The 18,688-nt window shown below is 32.3% G+C and overlaps 1 protein-coding gene across 1 annotated transcript in view; it reads left to right on the forward strand.

Moving 5' to 3' along the window:
* Positions 1–18,688, forward strand: part of LOC111060049 (O-acyltransferase like protein) — an 89,008-nt gene that overhangs the window by 45,820 nt on the left and 24,500 nt on the right. The window contains exons 3-4 of the mRNA XM_039442123.1: positions 12,446–12,672; positions 15,502–15,713. Coding sequence (XP_039298057.1) covers positions 12,446–12,672; positions 15,502–15,713 — 439 coding nt within the window. The remainder of the gene's footprint in view (positions 1–12,445; positions 12,673–15,501; positions 15,714–18,688) is intronic.

Below are 18,688 nucleotides of genomic sequence, written 5' to 3' on the forward strand. Positions count from 1 at the left end.
AGACGCACTCGCTCACTCAATTTTTTACTATCCACAGATGACGAAAGTCTCAGCTGTTTTTTCAAGGATGAATTATCCTTTAATGTCGATCAGCGAGTTTTCTCAGGGCTGAGACCTAGTGCAATCGATTTTTTATCTCATAAACCTACTATGTTTCAAATTTCGTGAAAATCGTTCGAGCCGTTTTCGAGATCTGTTGGACATAAATAGCCATATAAATAACCATTATATAAATATATACAGAAATTGCTCGCTCAACATAATAGAGTAATACTATATGAATATCGAATCATTGAATTATTATTTTTTTTCAATTTATCTCTATAAAAATAAAACAACCAATTAATCTATCTATAGTGCTTCCTAATAGTTTGCGATTGAAAAATTATACTTTCATAACATTAGTGTATATCCAACTCATTTAATAATACAAGCACAATAAATAATACCAATGATTTCTTATCAATTCATTTTTTATTTCACACACATACAAGATACAATGAAAAAATACAAAGAAACGAATTATGCAAAGAAAGAAACATGCAAATACTAATTAGCCATCTAAGGCGTAAGAAAGGGGAAGATTGGAAGGGCTTTCAACTGTGATTATCCATGATTCTATGTACTAGGAAAACCTTCAATCCTTTAAGGGTGAAAACGGTATCAGGAAAAGAAAAGGGAAGGTATGTTTCATAGGATTGGATAAATGAAAATATGTATGTTTTGATGGGAAAAACGATGACAAAAACAATCAAATATTTATCATAAAACTGCCATAAAGGCCGTATCAATAGAAAAGTACATTATTTAATTTAAGTACAACCTCACTAGCCCACATCAATAGAACATAAGAACCCTATAATCTCTCAAAAATAATATAACTTGTGTTTATTGCCTTGCGTACACCACTGCGATTCGCATGACGACGACGGGAACGGGAGAATTTTCAAGCCGTTTTTTAATGGTTGAAATCGTCGCCGTCGAGTCATACGAATCCCAGTAGGGTGCACAATGCTATAGTGAGGTCCACGTTATAATGGCAGTGTTTTTAGCTATGGTATTGCTATCCTTGTATATTATTAAAAAAAAAGTGATCTCTTTCTCGCTTTGCTCTATTGCCAGATCGTGTTTTAACGATGTAGAAATAATAATTAATTAACAAAATATTTCATCTCAATTATAGAAATTCATTATAAAATTATTGAAAAATATAACTTCTTGCTTAATAAAATATAATTGATTATTTTAACTAGAATGAACAGTTAATATTACATCAATAAACCTGTATCAGCTACCGTCTATAGAAGGCATTGACAGGACAGAAGATCGGTAACGTTTTTCTCCTATCTTTCTTCACTGCCATAATAACGTGGAACTCACTATAGATAAAACTATACTAGATTGTTCATTCTATGACAATGCTTAAAGCATTACTCTTTGTTCTTAACCATATACTAATGACCTAATGACAGTAATCTCGTCAGAATGTAGCGATGCTATGAGTATAGGAAAATAGAAACTACAAAGTATTATATCCTCTTTGCACGAGGTACCAAAACCAACAAATAAATTTTAATGTGGGCGTTTAACGTGGTTTGCGCAATCTCTAATGAGATTCCGAAGCCAACACAACCTCATCTTCCGGCAGCAAGTGATGAGCTTCAGCTTAAACTGTCAGCATTCCCTGTTATAAAACATCTATGCTACCCATTCAACCAACACTGTCAGTATGAAGTTAATCACTTCAGACTTTCAGTATTCCTTATATGTAACATTAATGCCAACCATTCATTCGACGCTGTCAGATTAAAGTGAATTGCAGCACATTGATGGTCATCAGTGAGCATAGTAGGCCTAAAGCAGTGATGCAACCTTGACAGTGACACGATTCTGCTCACGCCAGGTCCACCTACAACCTACACCTGTTGGGCCTATTGCCATGTGCAGCCTTCGATGATGTCCTCAGCTTAGGAATAAGTACCTGACAGAAAACAAATACACATCTAGACAAATAATACTAGACTCATGTGAGGTATCAAAATGAGAACGAAATATACACACACTCAATACTCATCGGTAGGCTATTTATGTATTCTATTTCAAAACATAAAGATAGTATTTAGATGTAGACTTTGTATTCTCATTGTTAATTATTTTTAATAGCCTACACTCATAATTATTAAATAATCCCTAAGAGGGCGTTCACATTTTAATCAAGTTTACTTGAATTCAAGTTTTGTGAGAGATGAATGTGTTTTGAAAACTTACAAGTCAAGTTTACAAGAACAGGAAGTTGAATCCACTTAACCAATGTAAACCATTCTTCATGTTTTGTAGATAAGATAAGATATACATTTATTCAACACAGTATATCATACAGTACAATATAATAAACAGTTGAACATCGTCAAATAAATATATAATCTAGAATAAGTTATTGAAAGAGCCCTCACATCAATAAAATATAAAATTAAAGAATGATTCAAGTAGATGTTGAACATGTTTGAATTTTGGATTAAGATTGAAGCTTGAAGATGCAATCCAACCTACAAATGGGAAAATGAGATAAAAAAGTTGTCAGACGATGTAGGATGAAAAACAACTAAATAGAAAAGTATGATGCAAGAAAAGTATGAAATTTAAGAATAAAACTTTGAGATAATTAGTTTTTTTTTTACTTCATAATTATATACTTTTGAGGGTATTAAAACTTAAATTCAAGTAAACTTGACTATTTCAAAGTTTTCAAATTCAAAATAAAATATTCTCTATTCCAGAAAATGCATTTATACAATATTAAATACAATTATATTAATTATTGTAATAGAAATGTATGGAATAAGTTCAAAATCGCCCATTCAACTCAAACGTTTAAAACAACTGGATTTCAAGGAAACTCGACTAATGTAAACCCTACTGATTCGATGAGCAGTTTGACATTCGACATTTTGCAAAGTTCTGTACTCATATTTTCGATGTAGGGTTTGTGTTCTCAGAGAATAGATTTGTGTTATACATATTGTTGTAAATGTGCTTTTGTAATTAACACTTTATTCATTAAAAGTTTACATTTATGAACAAGATAAAAATAAAAATGAAAAATCATCTTTGAACGTATCTCATAAAACTCCAACTTGTTATCTTTTCATAAACAGTTCGTTGCCAAATTATCCACCTTGACAACCGTGTTCACATGATAAGTATCTATGTAGGGCTAGCCTACATCAATATCAAGAGAATCATGATTGAAGACTACTACATTCATGAATTCATAACTTCATTGCATTTTGTATATTTTATTTGTAATTTTATGACAAATGAATTTGAATTTTAGTGTTTGCTCTTTCGTTACACTTTCTGGTCCCATGACCATTCTGAGCCAATCATATCCTTTGTGGCTAAGTAATAGAGTGGAAATCACTGTCCAAACTTATCCACATCATCAAATAAAAAATTCAATCTATTCCCTTCTATCATTCTATTCACCTATTCTATGGACATAACCTATGTATAATATTTGGGCAATTTGAAACTAAATTAGGAAGTTAAAAAAGTTTTGGGCAATAGCCTGTTTTTTCTTTTCCGATCATTCTATTGTTTGTGCTAACGTAAGAAATAAATAAACATGGATCTCTACTGGGGCTCCGGAGACCCCTTTGATTTCAAATTAAAGCTGGATTCCTATACAACAGTGACAGTGAACAGTAAAAATATAATTCCTATAAGTTGTTGTTGGATTATTCATACTCGCTCGGCCGGGCTGTGTGAGAAAAGTCCAATTAGAACTGATGGGAATTATATTTTTCCTGTTTACTGTCACTGATATGCGGGAATCCAGATTAAATTTTTGTTTCTCTCAACTCTCAGTACTATTTTCATTAGCTTAGGATTTATTCAGCTTCGAGTAATATAGTACTAAAGATGATGGGAATATAATCTTCTATTACGATACTCTTCGATAGTATACTGAATTTATTCATTATTACAATGCATGAAACTTCATTGTTATTAGTAGTATTATAATTTGTATTGTAATTGGTTTTGATGAATAAACTTTGATTTTATTTGATTTATACTAACCGAACTTCCTAAGTATCTTACTAGCAAACATGATACTTCACCGCACTCTAGTTACATACCTTACTCACCTAATTTCAACATCGTTGTAGATGAAAACTGATCCTTTACCTGCTTATCCAAAGAAGCCCAAAGCAATACAACTGCATACTACTCTTGTCACTTTACAATTTCCCAATAGTTATTTGAACGCATTCCATGCTACAATCGCGAGAAGTGATAGTACGGTAGCTGTACATTATAATAATTTTCGCTAATATCTCTCACCTGCAGTTTCAGTATTTTTTAATTAATTCTGGTTTTTATACCCCGTGGAATAACTTCAAGGTATAGGTACAATCACACATTTTCAATAATATATCAACACGAAATGTTGGATCACGCGATTTCAGTGCATGAAAAACTTTGAAGAAATTAGAGTTTTCCTTAAAGCATTTAAGATTTGGTCGTTTTTATTGAAGGGTGTACTAATAGCATCAATCATGCCACATAACTAGCTTGGGAAATCACGTTCACAGAAATACCCAACGCTACAAATAATCAAAACACGTCTAGAACTGTAAAAAGTAGTATGAATAGCAAAATACTCATTAATAACTTAGTGATTGTTGTTTATAAGTTTTCCTTGGATAAGATTATGCTAGTGACTACCTGAATCTTTGTATCACACTATAATTATTTATTTATCTATTAGAATTGCCTTTTATTTACACTTTACAATATCAAATTGAGGCAATAAGAGCCCCCTCTTCCACTTAACCCACTTAATTATAATACTCAACTGAATCTGATACACATTTCCTCCTGCAATAATCTAATTTGATTCAATTTAATAATTAAATCGAACAAATTAAATATTATAGACGGACAAATCTTCAAAAAGTGTCCTGAATAATGTACGTTGATGTACACTTTTGATGACTTGAAAGTGACTTATGTGGTGTAAACTTTGTGTTCACTTTTCAATTATTATATCAATAAAAACCAATTGAAGCAGGCTTATCTTTGATGGAGGATTAATTCATGGCCTATAGTCTATTTGTTATTTCCCATCTATGAGTTCTCGGGTGATAGAATTGCTGGAGCAACGTGGACTCCTAGCTATCGGTGACTGACATTCAGAGAGCTCATTTAGAGCTCATCCATCTAATCGAACAATCGAATATCGTGCTAACCGCTGGGTTAATCACTTTCTTACCCTATTATATCATATCATAGGTTAGTTCACTACCCTATCAATATCACTTTATTGGAGTTCCCTTTATTTTTTGTGATTTCTACTTATATATATTTTGAATGTTTATTCTTCCATTATTGTATTCCTTTGATTCTGTTCATACACTCTTTGTTACTCTGGATTTCTATTCACATATCCTTTGATTTTTCACTCTTCAATTACTCCATTATTCCCTATTATGTATACACACCTACTTAATCTTCTTATTCTTTGAATAGATTATTTCTGTTCTACACTTTCATACCTCATACCTTAATAAGTATCATTTTCTTGGAGCACCTTCCTTCAAAGTAAACACAATACTGACGTATTCACAAATTTAAAAAGGAATCCCACTTTTCATAACCCTCCTATTATCAGTATAACTCAGTATATTCAGGCGTGAAGTACACATACAGTTATCTGAAACTGGTATCATGTGTTTAATGAATGAATCTCAAAGTCATATTATTGACTTTGATTGAGAAAAAGTTGTTTGACAAAGAAAGAAGATTTTGCAATGCGGTTTCCAAGTAACGGCGTATCTCTTAATTAATTGTCAACGGCGAAATTCAACATTAAAGAGCGGTTTATTGACCCTTGCAACCATAGACAAACTGGCTCTAAATCGATGATCGGCTTTGGAGTATAATATATTATGCAACATTGCATAGTCAACTAGTTGATGGTCAAAAAACCGGTTGAAGCCACACGTTCATGATCAGACACTGAAACATAGAAGCAGACTCCAAATGACCGAGACTTTCAATTATGCAATTTGACGACCCACTTGGACCGGCTTATTCAGTGTTACAGCTATTCACAACTCCAAAAGTTTACGGAGAAAGTAACTGAGCATTTTTTCACATTCTTCGAAACTGTTTATTCTAAAATGAAAAGAAAAACATAAATTTATTCCTCAATTTAGGCCTATAGTGAATGAATCATTCAATTATAATCATATAAGTTCCACCTAATTTTTAAGTCATGCCAAGTCTGTAAATATTCAAAGATCAAAACAAATTTGCACCTGCTACTCCAGGTGGAGCGAGGAGGGAGGTGGACAGGTGGACATTTGAGAGCCGACTCCGCTGAATATTATTATTTTATGAGTTTTAGTCCCAGTTTAGGACAATTTTTAAATATGATGAACCGTCAAACCCATCGATTCAATACAGGATAAATAATCTATCAGATCTAATAACCATATGTACTAGAAACCAGGCTTAGAAACCAGTGTCCTAGAAACCAGGCTTGTAATACAGAGCATGTTTTACTGGAATTCCCCTACAAGACTATTCGTCTGAGAGTAAGGGGTAGGTTCCTGTTACAGTGGGTAGCCAATAGTCTGTTCATAATGTCCATATACTAGAATGTCCGACTTTGTTAACAAAAAGAAGGTAAGTATAAAATAGTTTGTATTATAATTTTGAAATTGAATTAATACATTGTTCATTGAGGAAATTTGATAAACAGAAAGAGATTGATCAGAGTAACACAATTGAACTATGAATAAATTCTTATGATTCCATGAGTGGGTATTTTGTATTTAGGCTACTTATTGTAAAAAAATAATGGTAGCTTCTCATTTAAAAAAATACCGAGGGACAGGAAGTAGCCGATTCCCCAGTGACCATTAAAAAGAATATAGTAATGAAGAAATGTATATCTATAAACGATTAAATAAAGTATATGGTGAATATAAAGAGAAGAAAGGTATGAAAATTAATAAGCTCTCAAAAATGAAAAAAAATCTATGTACGTATAAGAAAAGCTATCAAATTAATAGAGATGATCTTAGTGCCAATAAACAGATGTTAGATGTTAGATAGAGAAGACGTTTCAACGGGAGGCGGCACAAGATCAATCATTTCAAAAGTTGTTTATTTTTGTACAGAAAGATAATTCAATACCATTCAATGGAAATGTAGAATAAAAAGTGTTAAAATCCTCATCACAGTAGTCTATCATATTTATTTAAATGATGGCGTGTGGATCAAGTTGGATTGCTCCAGGCATCCTTTCTAGGCCTTATTGTTAAATATACATAGCCTGCTAGCTTTCGAAACATCAATGAAAAAGCCAGTAGACCCTGCAAGAGCTGCAAGCATGCCTGAAAGCATCGCTAGTGTGAGAGAGACAGTAATCTGGAACTCACGACAACATAGATGTCATTTTTGAATGAAGGCGTCGATTGTGAGGTGAGATTCTCATTTAAAATGTCCAAGAAGAGGAATCAAATGATATTTGTTTGTGTAGTGAAAAACATTTTCTCATGAATTGATCTTGTACTGCTCATTTTGAAAAACGTCTGTTTACCGTAAATCATTCTGTATAAATATGCAATTTGTCTGAGCTTGTATCAACTTCGAGACTGAACCTATACTGTTCATTTCAAAAACGACCTTATTTTCTCATCAAATTCAGACGAAAAGGTATTATATTGCATTCATTCAAATGTTGATGAAAATGCGCTAATCAACAATAAATAATTGGATAAAAATGGTTGCGAAGCGAATGCTGAATTAGTTTGATTCGAAATTCGAACTGAAATAATGGGAACTTCAGATGAAGAAAGTTGAAGAAAATCGATTGTTATTATTGAACCAAAATCCAAACTGATTGTTATCATCCTCTACGGAGATCTCTGTCACTGCAAATATTGACAATAGGTAGAACAGCAAGAAGGAAAACTATTCTGTAGTCAGGAAAAATCCTTGTATTTTCCGATCCTTTTATTTATTCTTCTGTACTTCTCTTCTATTCGTCAATGTTCTATCTCCAAAATTCTCCTATTTATTCTAGTTGTTCTCTCTGATATTGTGCAGGGGATTTCAATTAATTTGTCTTTTCGTTTCAAATTTGCTATGTATTCTCAAGTTGTTTGAAAAGATGAATCAATAATTTTTCATTATCTGATAATGATAATTTCATCTAAGAGAGTTAATTCATATGAATTATCATGTTCACTTATTCATATATTATATTGTTGAACTATAAAACGTCATCAATGAGTTAGCCAGTTCGAGAGAATCAATGTCTTTTCGAATTCATTCTAAAAAAAATTCGACGGATTTCTACAAAATCGATTGAAAAACTGCGAATTCTCTCATCCATGATGATGATCTAGATTATGAGTTTATTTCAAGAAAATTAGTTTTTAAACATCCTTGATGAAAGAACGAGCGTGTCTCATCTCTGAAAAATTTATTTGCAACCCATCTTTGCATTGCTCTTGTGCAGAGTTTGGTAATTCCTATCTGTGATTACGGATACATCTTCATGATGATATAGACTAACTGAGAAGCTGAATTTGAAATTACAATGCTCTCTCAACTATGCAGTTCGGTTCATTTTTGATGCGAGAAGGGATGATCACATCACGCCATATTATAGAAAGTTGAATAGGTTTGGAGAGGAGACAATATTTTTCGTGCTGTCTTGTGTACTTGCTGATTGGCAAACGGAGAGGTCCACATTTGAAGGAAATATTTAAATCTCCTAGATCATGTACACAGCAGAAACACACGGCAGAATGAAAATACCTCATTCAAATGCCTCGTTATCGCTCTGTTATGTATAATAACGCATTCACAATCACGGCTTCAAGAATAGTCTGCCCAATGATGTGATTTTTGTAGCAACTTTGGATTCCTTCAAATCCAGGTTTTTGCTTTATTGAATCAAGCTGTTTAGAAATATTTTTCATCACAACTTTTGACTTACTTTCCGGTTAGGAGCGTTAATTCACTTTTGATCATCTCATTACTATTGATCTGCAATATTGTAGCCTATCTTATTTCTTTCGACGTATTGAGTGATCCGTGGTCTGTTGGATTTAATGCTTGCTTAACAGCCTAGAGATTCCTGGTTCCCGAGGATCCTGGATCCTAGAGATCCCGGCTGAAGTAAGGACAATCCTCGCCCATTGACGGCTCAAATTATATATTCAGGCAAGGTGGGAACTTCCCATTAGGAGCTCCCCACTAACAAAAAGCTATACGAATTTACTTTTTCATGTATTATTATACTATGTTAATGTCTTACACTCTCACTCACTGTTGTTGTGAAATGTAATGGGCACATGAAATTGACAGGTGTAAAGGGCACATTGAAAATAATTTGTGTTATTAAAAACTCTTGTAATCATGGTACCATAGGCGACCAGCCTAGTAACAATTAATAAATTAATCCATTTATTTATTTGTCTATCTAATCTATCACTCGTGATAAATGTCCACTCTATCTCTTCTCAGAAATGACATCCATCTCGAACGGTGATAAAATTAATTTCAACCACTCATATTGACCAATCGAACAATTTATGATGTTTCCTCCATATGTTTATCGGCGACAAGCCTAGTAAAAATTCATAAATAAATCCCATCTATCTATCTGTCCATCTTATTTATCTATCATTCGTTATAAAGGTTCAATCAATTTCTTCTCAAAAATGTAATCTCGTATCTCGAGCAGTGATAAAATTAATTTCAACCACTCATATTGACCAATTGAACAATTTATAATTTTTCCTCCATATGTTTTTCGGCGACAAGGCTAGTAACAATAATTCATAAATAGATCCCATCTATCTATCTGTCCATCTATTTATCTATCACTCGTTATCAAGGTTCACTCAATCTGTTCTCAAAAATGTAATTTATCTCGAGCAAAGATAAAATTATTTTCGACCATTCATATTGACCAATCAAACACTTTATAATTTTTCTTCCATACGTTTTTCAACATCTCGCATGACAGGGAGCTCTCTTTTTATTTCAGTTCATCAAATTGTGAAAATTTTCTCCCGCCTCTTCCATCCAACTTCCCTACTTTCAAGGTTAGGACACTTTACAAGCTGAGACGATCCTTAAATCACGAACTAAAACTTATAAAAAAATGTGAATCAGCATATAGAATATAAAACAGCTATGTTTCCACAAGAATTATTATTGATAATATAGGATGATATTGTACAATACAGTACCATCATTGGTCTCCCATAAATGATATCAACATATTCGGCAGTTGTAAAAAAAACATGAGTAAGAGAACCCTGTGAGAGAGAGATCTCATGGAGAGCGAAAGAACCCATGAGAGAGAGATCTGTGGATAAACGATTGTTATCTCACTCCTCTATGGGTTTGACTGACAAATTTGTAAAGAAGAAGAAAGATTTCTATAATTATTATTCATCAAAGCTTATTGCTTTTGGCTGCAGCTGTAGAGCAATCCAAGTGGTTTTCCAACTACTGCTGCTATCTAGGAGAGAGATTTTGAACCTTCTGTCCAAGCTGTGAATAACTGATAACAGAATGCTCTCACAGTGACTATCGTCTGTTTTCTGATTATTTCACAATATTATTATTGATTAATTTATTCAGTAATGTACAATTATTACACTTATGTTAGAAGGCACAACAGGCCCAAAACTGTCCCTTCTCAAATTCATAATACAGTCCAAATTAGATTGTAGCTGTTAAGCTACTATTAAAAAGATATTATGTCTTTGATAATTTTTTTATTTATTTATTCATGGAGACAACAGGTGAAAACCCATTTTGCCTCCTTCACACTATACAATAATTTCCAACATAATACAATTTTCAATAAAAAGAAGATAGAAAATAATAAATTATAAGAATAGCTAATTATAAAATTATGAGAATGAAATAAGACGAAAAATAATAGAAGAAATATACAGTCGTATATAGAATAATAAAAATACAGTAACTGGATTCAATAAGAAAAAATGCACACATACCTTAGTAAACTATAATCATTACTAGTATATAGACAAGAGGAAAAAAGTGTCTGTGTAATGTACTACCACTAGCCTTTATGAGGATAATTGAATAAAATAAATGCAAGCGCAAATCACGAAATTTAATGATAGAAGACATACTACAAGACTAAATCATATGAAATCCTTCGGAATTTGGAAGGGGAGAACCAGAAGATGTCCAAGTGCTCCGAATAAGTATTGAAAATTCTTTGAGCTCTACTTAAAGGAAAGTTATAATGGCTTACCGTTCTGGAGCGAGAAATATGAAATGAAAATCCAGAACGTCGAGCAATGGTATTATAATATATAGAAAGACACGAAAAATATGTCTGTGCCCTCAAGAAATGCTCTTGTATGGAACTCTCATTGCGTTGGTTAATATGCTAAATATTTATGGTGTTTGTTTTTTTTACAGTAGATTTATTCAATTTGCCTATGTAGTCTACTTGAATGCTACTTCAAAATCATACCTTTCCAGTTGAATTCTGAGAAATAGCTTAGAAAACCATCGTCTAAGAGATTAAGAGATTCACTCTCACTTAATAGAACTAATTCATTCATTTTTGAATAGGATAAAAAATCACAGTCATGAAGCATGTTGTAAGAAGGCTTGATGTATTTATACGACTAGAGAGAAAATAATCAATTATATAGGAGGAATGCATCAAGCAAGTGGAAAATGTAAGAAAATAAGAATTGAGAGAGAAAGAATTGGGAGAGAAAGAGAGAATTGGGAATTGGGAGAGTGAGGGAGAATGGAATAGAGAGATAGGCTACCAAACATTTAATGAGAAAGTGGATGATAAGATGAAGTAGACTACCTACTGGTTTCTTAAAAATTGTATACATTACAAATGACAGAGATCAGTGATTTTTGTTTGGCTTTCAAGTTATGTAATCGTTTCGGTTGATCCGTGTTTTGCTTTGCCCGATTTTGTTCAACCGGGGTTCTACTGTAATAAATACATTGTTATCACCATGTTTAGAGATTCTCAATATGGCGATGCTTATGACTTTCATTTAATAATATCCAATTCATTTACTATATTACACATACACAATATTATATTACTCATCAAAATGTATGAATTCAGGGCTACTTTCTTGTAGTTGTAAAATAAAATTATAGTACCCTTTAAAATTAATAAAATAATTAATAATACAATCTTGTATTCTTGTTTTATTATCTTATCAATTTTAAAGGGTACTATAATTTTATTTTATAAATATTATATTAATATATTTAATTATTGGCTTATGACAATACGTAATTTAATTCATATTATTGATATCTCAATTTATTCTCTCATATCAATTGCATGAATATAATTACAAAACAGGCCTAAAATTGGAAAAATGTGTTACAGTGCACGATGCATCCGCCAAGCTGCCTTCTGGATTACTGAACGGCAATGTGAATCAGCTAGGTGATTTCGACCAATGCCTGAGTGTGCACCAAACTCAAGACAACATCAAGGGCCAATATTGCCTAACTGACATTGAGCTCAAACTGCAGCCTGATCAGCATTTGGCTATCAAGCAGATTCATGATCTCGTAGTCTCCCATTCGGCATTCAAGAGTAAAATTGGTGATGTAAGTTCTCTTGATTGAAAAATAGGTTAAATAAATTATTGATGATAACAAACAAAATTACAAACTGATTTTTATCACTAATAATCTATGGAAGGCTATGTATTCACTTCTCTTTTGAGAATCAATGATATTTTTGGAAGAAAGTAAAAGTTATCAAGTGCCACTTGAAAATGGCTCTTGAAGAGTTGAATCTATTTGTCTTATAATAAAATAAAAGGGTACTTGATAGCTGTTATTGTGTTTATAATAACGACTCCAGGGGCCGGTTGCACAAAAGCCTATCAAATTTTAATCGTGGTTATATACCTCGAGAATCAATCAGAGAAGCCTTCTATTCGAAAAAGCCTTCTCTGACTGGTTCTGGTGGTATTCAATCATAATTCAAACTTAACAAGATTTTGTGTAACCAGGCCTGAACGATGTTTTACTGGTATACCGTAATAAAAAAAATCTCACTCTTTTTTGACACTCCCTTCTATGAAGGACAGCTGATACTGGTATATCTGATAAAATATCAAGGGTTCATTCTCCTTAAAAATATTTAATTCAATCAATCAATCAATTTTATTAGAAAAACATTTCTACATTGTTGGGTCCTGCTAAACCCGTGGGTTTTTCAGCAGGTGCCAGATCAAAACAAAATTATTTACAACGTTAAATCAAAATTAAGTATAAATGAAATAAAATAGCTTATTTGTTGTGAATCAAGAGTAATATACAATAAATGAAATAAAAGGATTACAATCATAATGAGAAATTATAAATTCATTTATTTTCATTTATTCATTTATTTATACTATAATCATAATACAATATATGACATTGGAGGAAAAACTAGGCTGAGCCTGTACTATTTCTCTCCAAAATTTTGATAAAATGTTAATGTTGTCCAAAAGATAAGGTTATGTAATTACACACTACTTCGTTACTTGATTTTCGGTCCAGGAATGATGATTTAAAATTTTGAATTAAATTAGATTTTACTCGTCAAAAAATATATTTTACAATGATTAAATAATAAATTTCCATAATTGAGATTGAGTATTTTGTTAATTAAATATATTTCTACATTGTTAAAAACCATCTGGTAATGTTGCAGAGCTAGTAAGGGATAATGCTATCTGTTTTGATAGACAAGAATAGGAACACCAATGTTAATCAAAATATTGCCATTATAACGTGGGCCTCACTATAGCAAATTCTTATTTAATATTATTCAAATTATCCTGTTGTTACTGACATATTGCCATAGACAACAAGCTTTGTTGCAATTGAAATGATAAAATGTGATGATCTATGATTAAAGCTGTCCGGTAGGTACACTTCTTTCATTATTTAAATTGGATAATCTTTTTAAATATGATTTTTGAGATCATTATAAGAGTGAGAGAAAGTGGCAACTGAAATTTTTAAGTGGTCCAATAAGCGAGTTATGGGTTGTTGAAGTTCTAATTTCCCAGATTCCGTTTTCTTTCCAGATCATAAACAGTTCAGACTATATTATTGGAACTTCTCTAAAAATTTCAAAAAATGCATCTTTCCAAACTGAAACATTTTATTCCCCATTTCGTTCATAAATTTAATAGAAAAATAACATTTTTTGTAAATTCGTTAACTTGTTTATTTTGACATTAATCGCGAAAAAAGCATATTAGAACAAAGCCAATGATGTACTGAGTGTATTAAAAAAACTCCAATGGAGAATTCGAAACCGTTTATGATCTGGGAAGAAAACGGAGTTTAGCACTTCAACAACCCATAACCCGCTTATTAGACCACTTAAAAAATTCAGTTGCCACTTTTTCTCACTCTTATGATGATCTTAACAGCTATATTGAAAAAGATTATCCAATTTAAATAAAAATAAAAAGGTGTACAGAAGAGCCTTAACTGTCTCTTTGTTCTAATAAAATTGAGAGTTAGGTGCCTAAGATCTACGTTGACTATTGGACATTGATTGATTGTATGCCTCTTTCAAGGGCAGAGTTAGTACTTTATTTCTGAGGATGATGACCACATGAGTCCCCACGCTTGCGTGTGGGTCATGAAACTGATAAGAAATGAATGGAATAACTGCTTGAAGTGGGTTCCGAACCACCGGGAAGTGATTTTAACTCATAATAGTGGTGTTAGGAGGAATTTCGATCTCGAATTGGTCTAGTATATTATTTTTATTGAGTTTATAATGTATATAAATTTGGAATTCCTCTACAGGAATAGCAGACGCGTAACTTAGGAGCTTAACTTATCTTATCGATTGCTTATGAGCGCCACCACGAAGACTCCATCACAAATTACGTTAAAAATAATATTTATTATAGTAAAGTGGACATTCGATATAGTACATTCTATTTTATAGTCCTTTTTTTGCAATCCCTGAAACGTCCATATACAGTGGAACCTCAATATAGTAAACCCCGATTTAGAACAGACGTTTTTTGAGCGGTCCCTTGAGATGTAATGATAATAATAATAATAATAATAATAATAATACTGAGGGTGATGCCCTCATAAGCTCATAGGCTTGTGCGTGGTGATGAGTGGGAGGGATGTTGATGAGAGATAACGACTACTTTTTAGGTAGTCGGGACCGACGGCTTATCGTCTCCTCCGAAGGACGGGAATGTACTATATCGAGCTATAAAACAAAATGAAATCATTATTGGAAAATGCAATTGAGAAGGAAAGAATTCCATGAAAATTTCCAAACACTTTGCTTATAATTTGGGAAGATAATGGAATGTTTCATTAAATATTTATTTTCAGAGAGAGATGTTCAAAATAGAGAGATGATAAATATAGAGATGTTTTTTTTTTGTTTTTTTGCAGCCTGGTCACAGAGTGCCGAGATTTACAAATATCAACTGGGCTCTTTGCGTTCCTGCTTCCTGTAGTGCTTCAGATGTTCAGGAAGCCCTCATGGAAAGCCTGCAACAGCATCTTGGACCAACAGGACTGAGGATAAGAGCTCACGTAGATCCTGAAATGTGTCAACAAAAGAGTGATTCCATCATTCCTCCAAAATCAACATTATTGGTCCTGTAAGTTGTAGGCCTATTCACATTTTTTCGACGCTGTACGTTCTTATTAATAATCACTTTAGGGCAAGACTCGATGACTTTGTAACAATACTTTGATTTCTATGATGATGCAATATCATTCCAGAATAAGCAACCTTTTTACTGTTCTTCATATAAATCCTATTTACCGCTCCTACTCTACTACAAGCATACAGAATGCGTCTATTCTATTGCATCTTGCATAATGACAAATCAATGTTATCCAGTGGAGAGAATTCAAACTTTCTTCGACCTCCTTCATCCTGTCTATGGGAATTATGGTTAGTTCACAACTATTTACAAATCAAATTATTAGAATACCCTTCTTCGGCACAAAAATAACTTTTAACTCAAGCTTTTAAATTTAGTAGGAAGAATCGACAAAAACAATAATTATTATTTTTAATATGCAATTCGTATTGTGTCTCAAACACTTGATTATTTTTGTCTCCGGAAAGCAGTAACTTGAAAATTGGAACAATTCTACTGATTTGAAAACTTACCAATAGCATAAAGAAAATATAGCATAAGTCTTATGCTATAAGACCTCGTAATAGTACCTTTTTTGAGCGGTCCCTTGAGATGTACTGTATCGAGGTATATAACAAAATTAAATCCTTATTGGAATATGCAATTGGGAAGAAGAGAACTCAAAAAGTATTTTCTAGTAACACTTCGCAATTTGGGAAAAATTAAAAATGAAATTTTTCAATAAAATGCAATTGGGAAGAAGAGAATTCCATAAGTATTTTCAAACTTTACGCAATTTGGGAAAAATTGAAAATGAAATGTTTCAATAAAATGCAATTGGGAAGAAGAGAATTCCATAAGTATTTTCAAACTTTTCGCAATTTGGGAAAAATGAAAAATGAAATGTTTCAATAAAATGCAATTGGGAAGAAGAGAATTCCATAAGTATTTTCAAACACTTCGCAATTTGGGAAAAATTAATAATGAAATATTTCAATAAAATGCAATTGGGAAGAAGAGAATTCCATAAGTATTTTCAAAAACTTCACGTATAATTTGGAAAGAAATGAAATGTTTAAATAAATATTAATTGTAGAGATGTCATAGGTTTTATGCTGTATTTTCTCTATGAGATAACAGTCTCTAGCGTACGGCAATGAGACTATATCAACGTTGATGGACTGATATCATAGAGAAAAGATAGATAGTTTTCCTTTCTATGCTATAATTATTTTCTCTATATTGATACCGAAACATTGTTGGCTCGAATCTCGCCTTTCACGCCAATAGCTTGGATTTTACACCATATTATGTCATCATTTCATGACACTATTACGCACGAATATGTGTGAATTTTCAAGCGAGAATAAAATTATTCTCCTAGTTTTGGGGTAGAACTAGTGAAAACGCTTACTACTCGTATTATGATGTTGTTGCATAATTAAATCCTTAAAATTTTAAGGGAATCTTACGGCTGATTATATAGTACAAACTTTATTGCACCAACTTATGACTTTCTACTACAGAAGTGTGAGTACAGTATAGGAAGAAGTGGCTTGTGATAATTTCTAAACAGTTTGATAAATCTTTCCGTATGAGAAAAAATTACTGGAGTTTTTTTTCATTCATGAAAAATGATGGAGCATTGAAACATTAGAGAAGGAATGTAATCACTTATTGATTTATCATCATCATCATCATCATCATCAACATCATCATCATCATCATCATCATCATCATCAGTGTTCTGCCCCAGTGCAGGACCATACATGATTCCTCCTTTTCCATTCCTCTCTGTTTAATTAATGCAATTGATTAATACAATCATTAATAAATAAATTGGTGGAGCATTTAGAAACATTAGAGAAGGAATGTAATCACTCATTGATTTATCATCATCATCATCATCATCATCATCATCATCATCATCATCATCAGTGTTCTGCCCCAGTGCAGGACCATACATGATTCCTCCTTTTCCATTCCTCTCTGTTTAATTAATGCAATTGATTAATACAATCATTAATAAATAAATTGGTGGAGCATTTAGAAACATTAGAGAAGGAATGTAATCACTTATTGATTTATCATCATCATCATCATCATCATCATCATCATCATCATCATCATCATCATCATCTCATCATCATCATCATCATCATCATCATCATCAGTGTTCTGCCCCAGTGCAGGACCATACATGATTCCTCCTTTTCCATTCCTCTCTGTTTAATTAATGCAATTGATTAATACAATCAAATTTTGATAGGAATAAAATCCACCTTTGTCCCAGCTATTCTATTAATGCATATAAAACATCACTTTCTCGAGTTTTTATCTCAATCTTATCTTCTGAAACATCATGATTTAAAATCTTATAGAACTCATAATTATGATGCCATAATTATATCTGAGCAGACTTTATAATTTTCGTGTGTTATGAATTCTGTTGATAAGTTTTTACTTTCTATGTTTTTAGGCTACTAATCTATACTATGATAAATGATAAAGGAAAGAACTGGCTAATACACTTACGGAATAGGAAAACTATGTTTGACGCATCATCACGTCTGAACTACTTAATAACTTGAAATTTGGCATATAGATTCTTAATCAAACGCGGATGGTTATAGGCCTATTTCAAACGCTCCAAGATTTCATTACGTCATGTTTTCGGTTTGTTAAGTTTTAAAATAGACCATTGCATATACTTCTCAACTACACAAAAAAGAAAAAAAGGGAAAATTTAAAATAGACCATTGCGGAGCACGGGTTACCTGCTAGTACCTAAGTGTTACCACAGATAAAATAAGTCCTATGGTGTTACTGTGGATTTATTGTAGCTAGGAGATTTTCAAACTAACTATGAACTATTGCTTTTCAATAAAATACGGTTTTATTTTATATTGATTTCACTGAAATATTATTTGAATTGTCGTGTGAGTAACGGTCAATTATACTATACTATAATCATACTGTTTTGCTTA

Source organism: Nilaparvata lugens, chromosome X (assembly GCF_014356525.2).
Source record: "Nilaparvata lugens isolate BPH chromosome X, ASM1435652v1, whole genome shotgun sequence".
NCBI classification, from domain to species: Eukaryota; Metazoa; Arthropoda; class Insecta; order Hemiptera; family Delphacidae; genus Nilaparvata; species Nilaparvata lugens.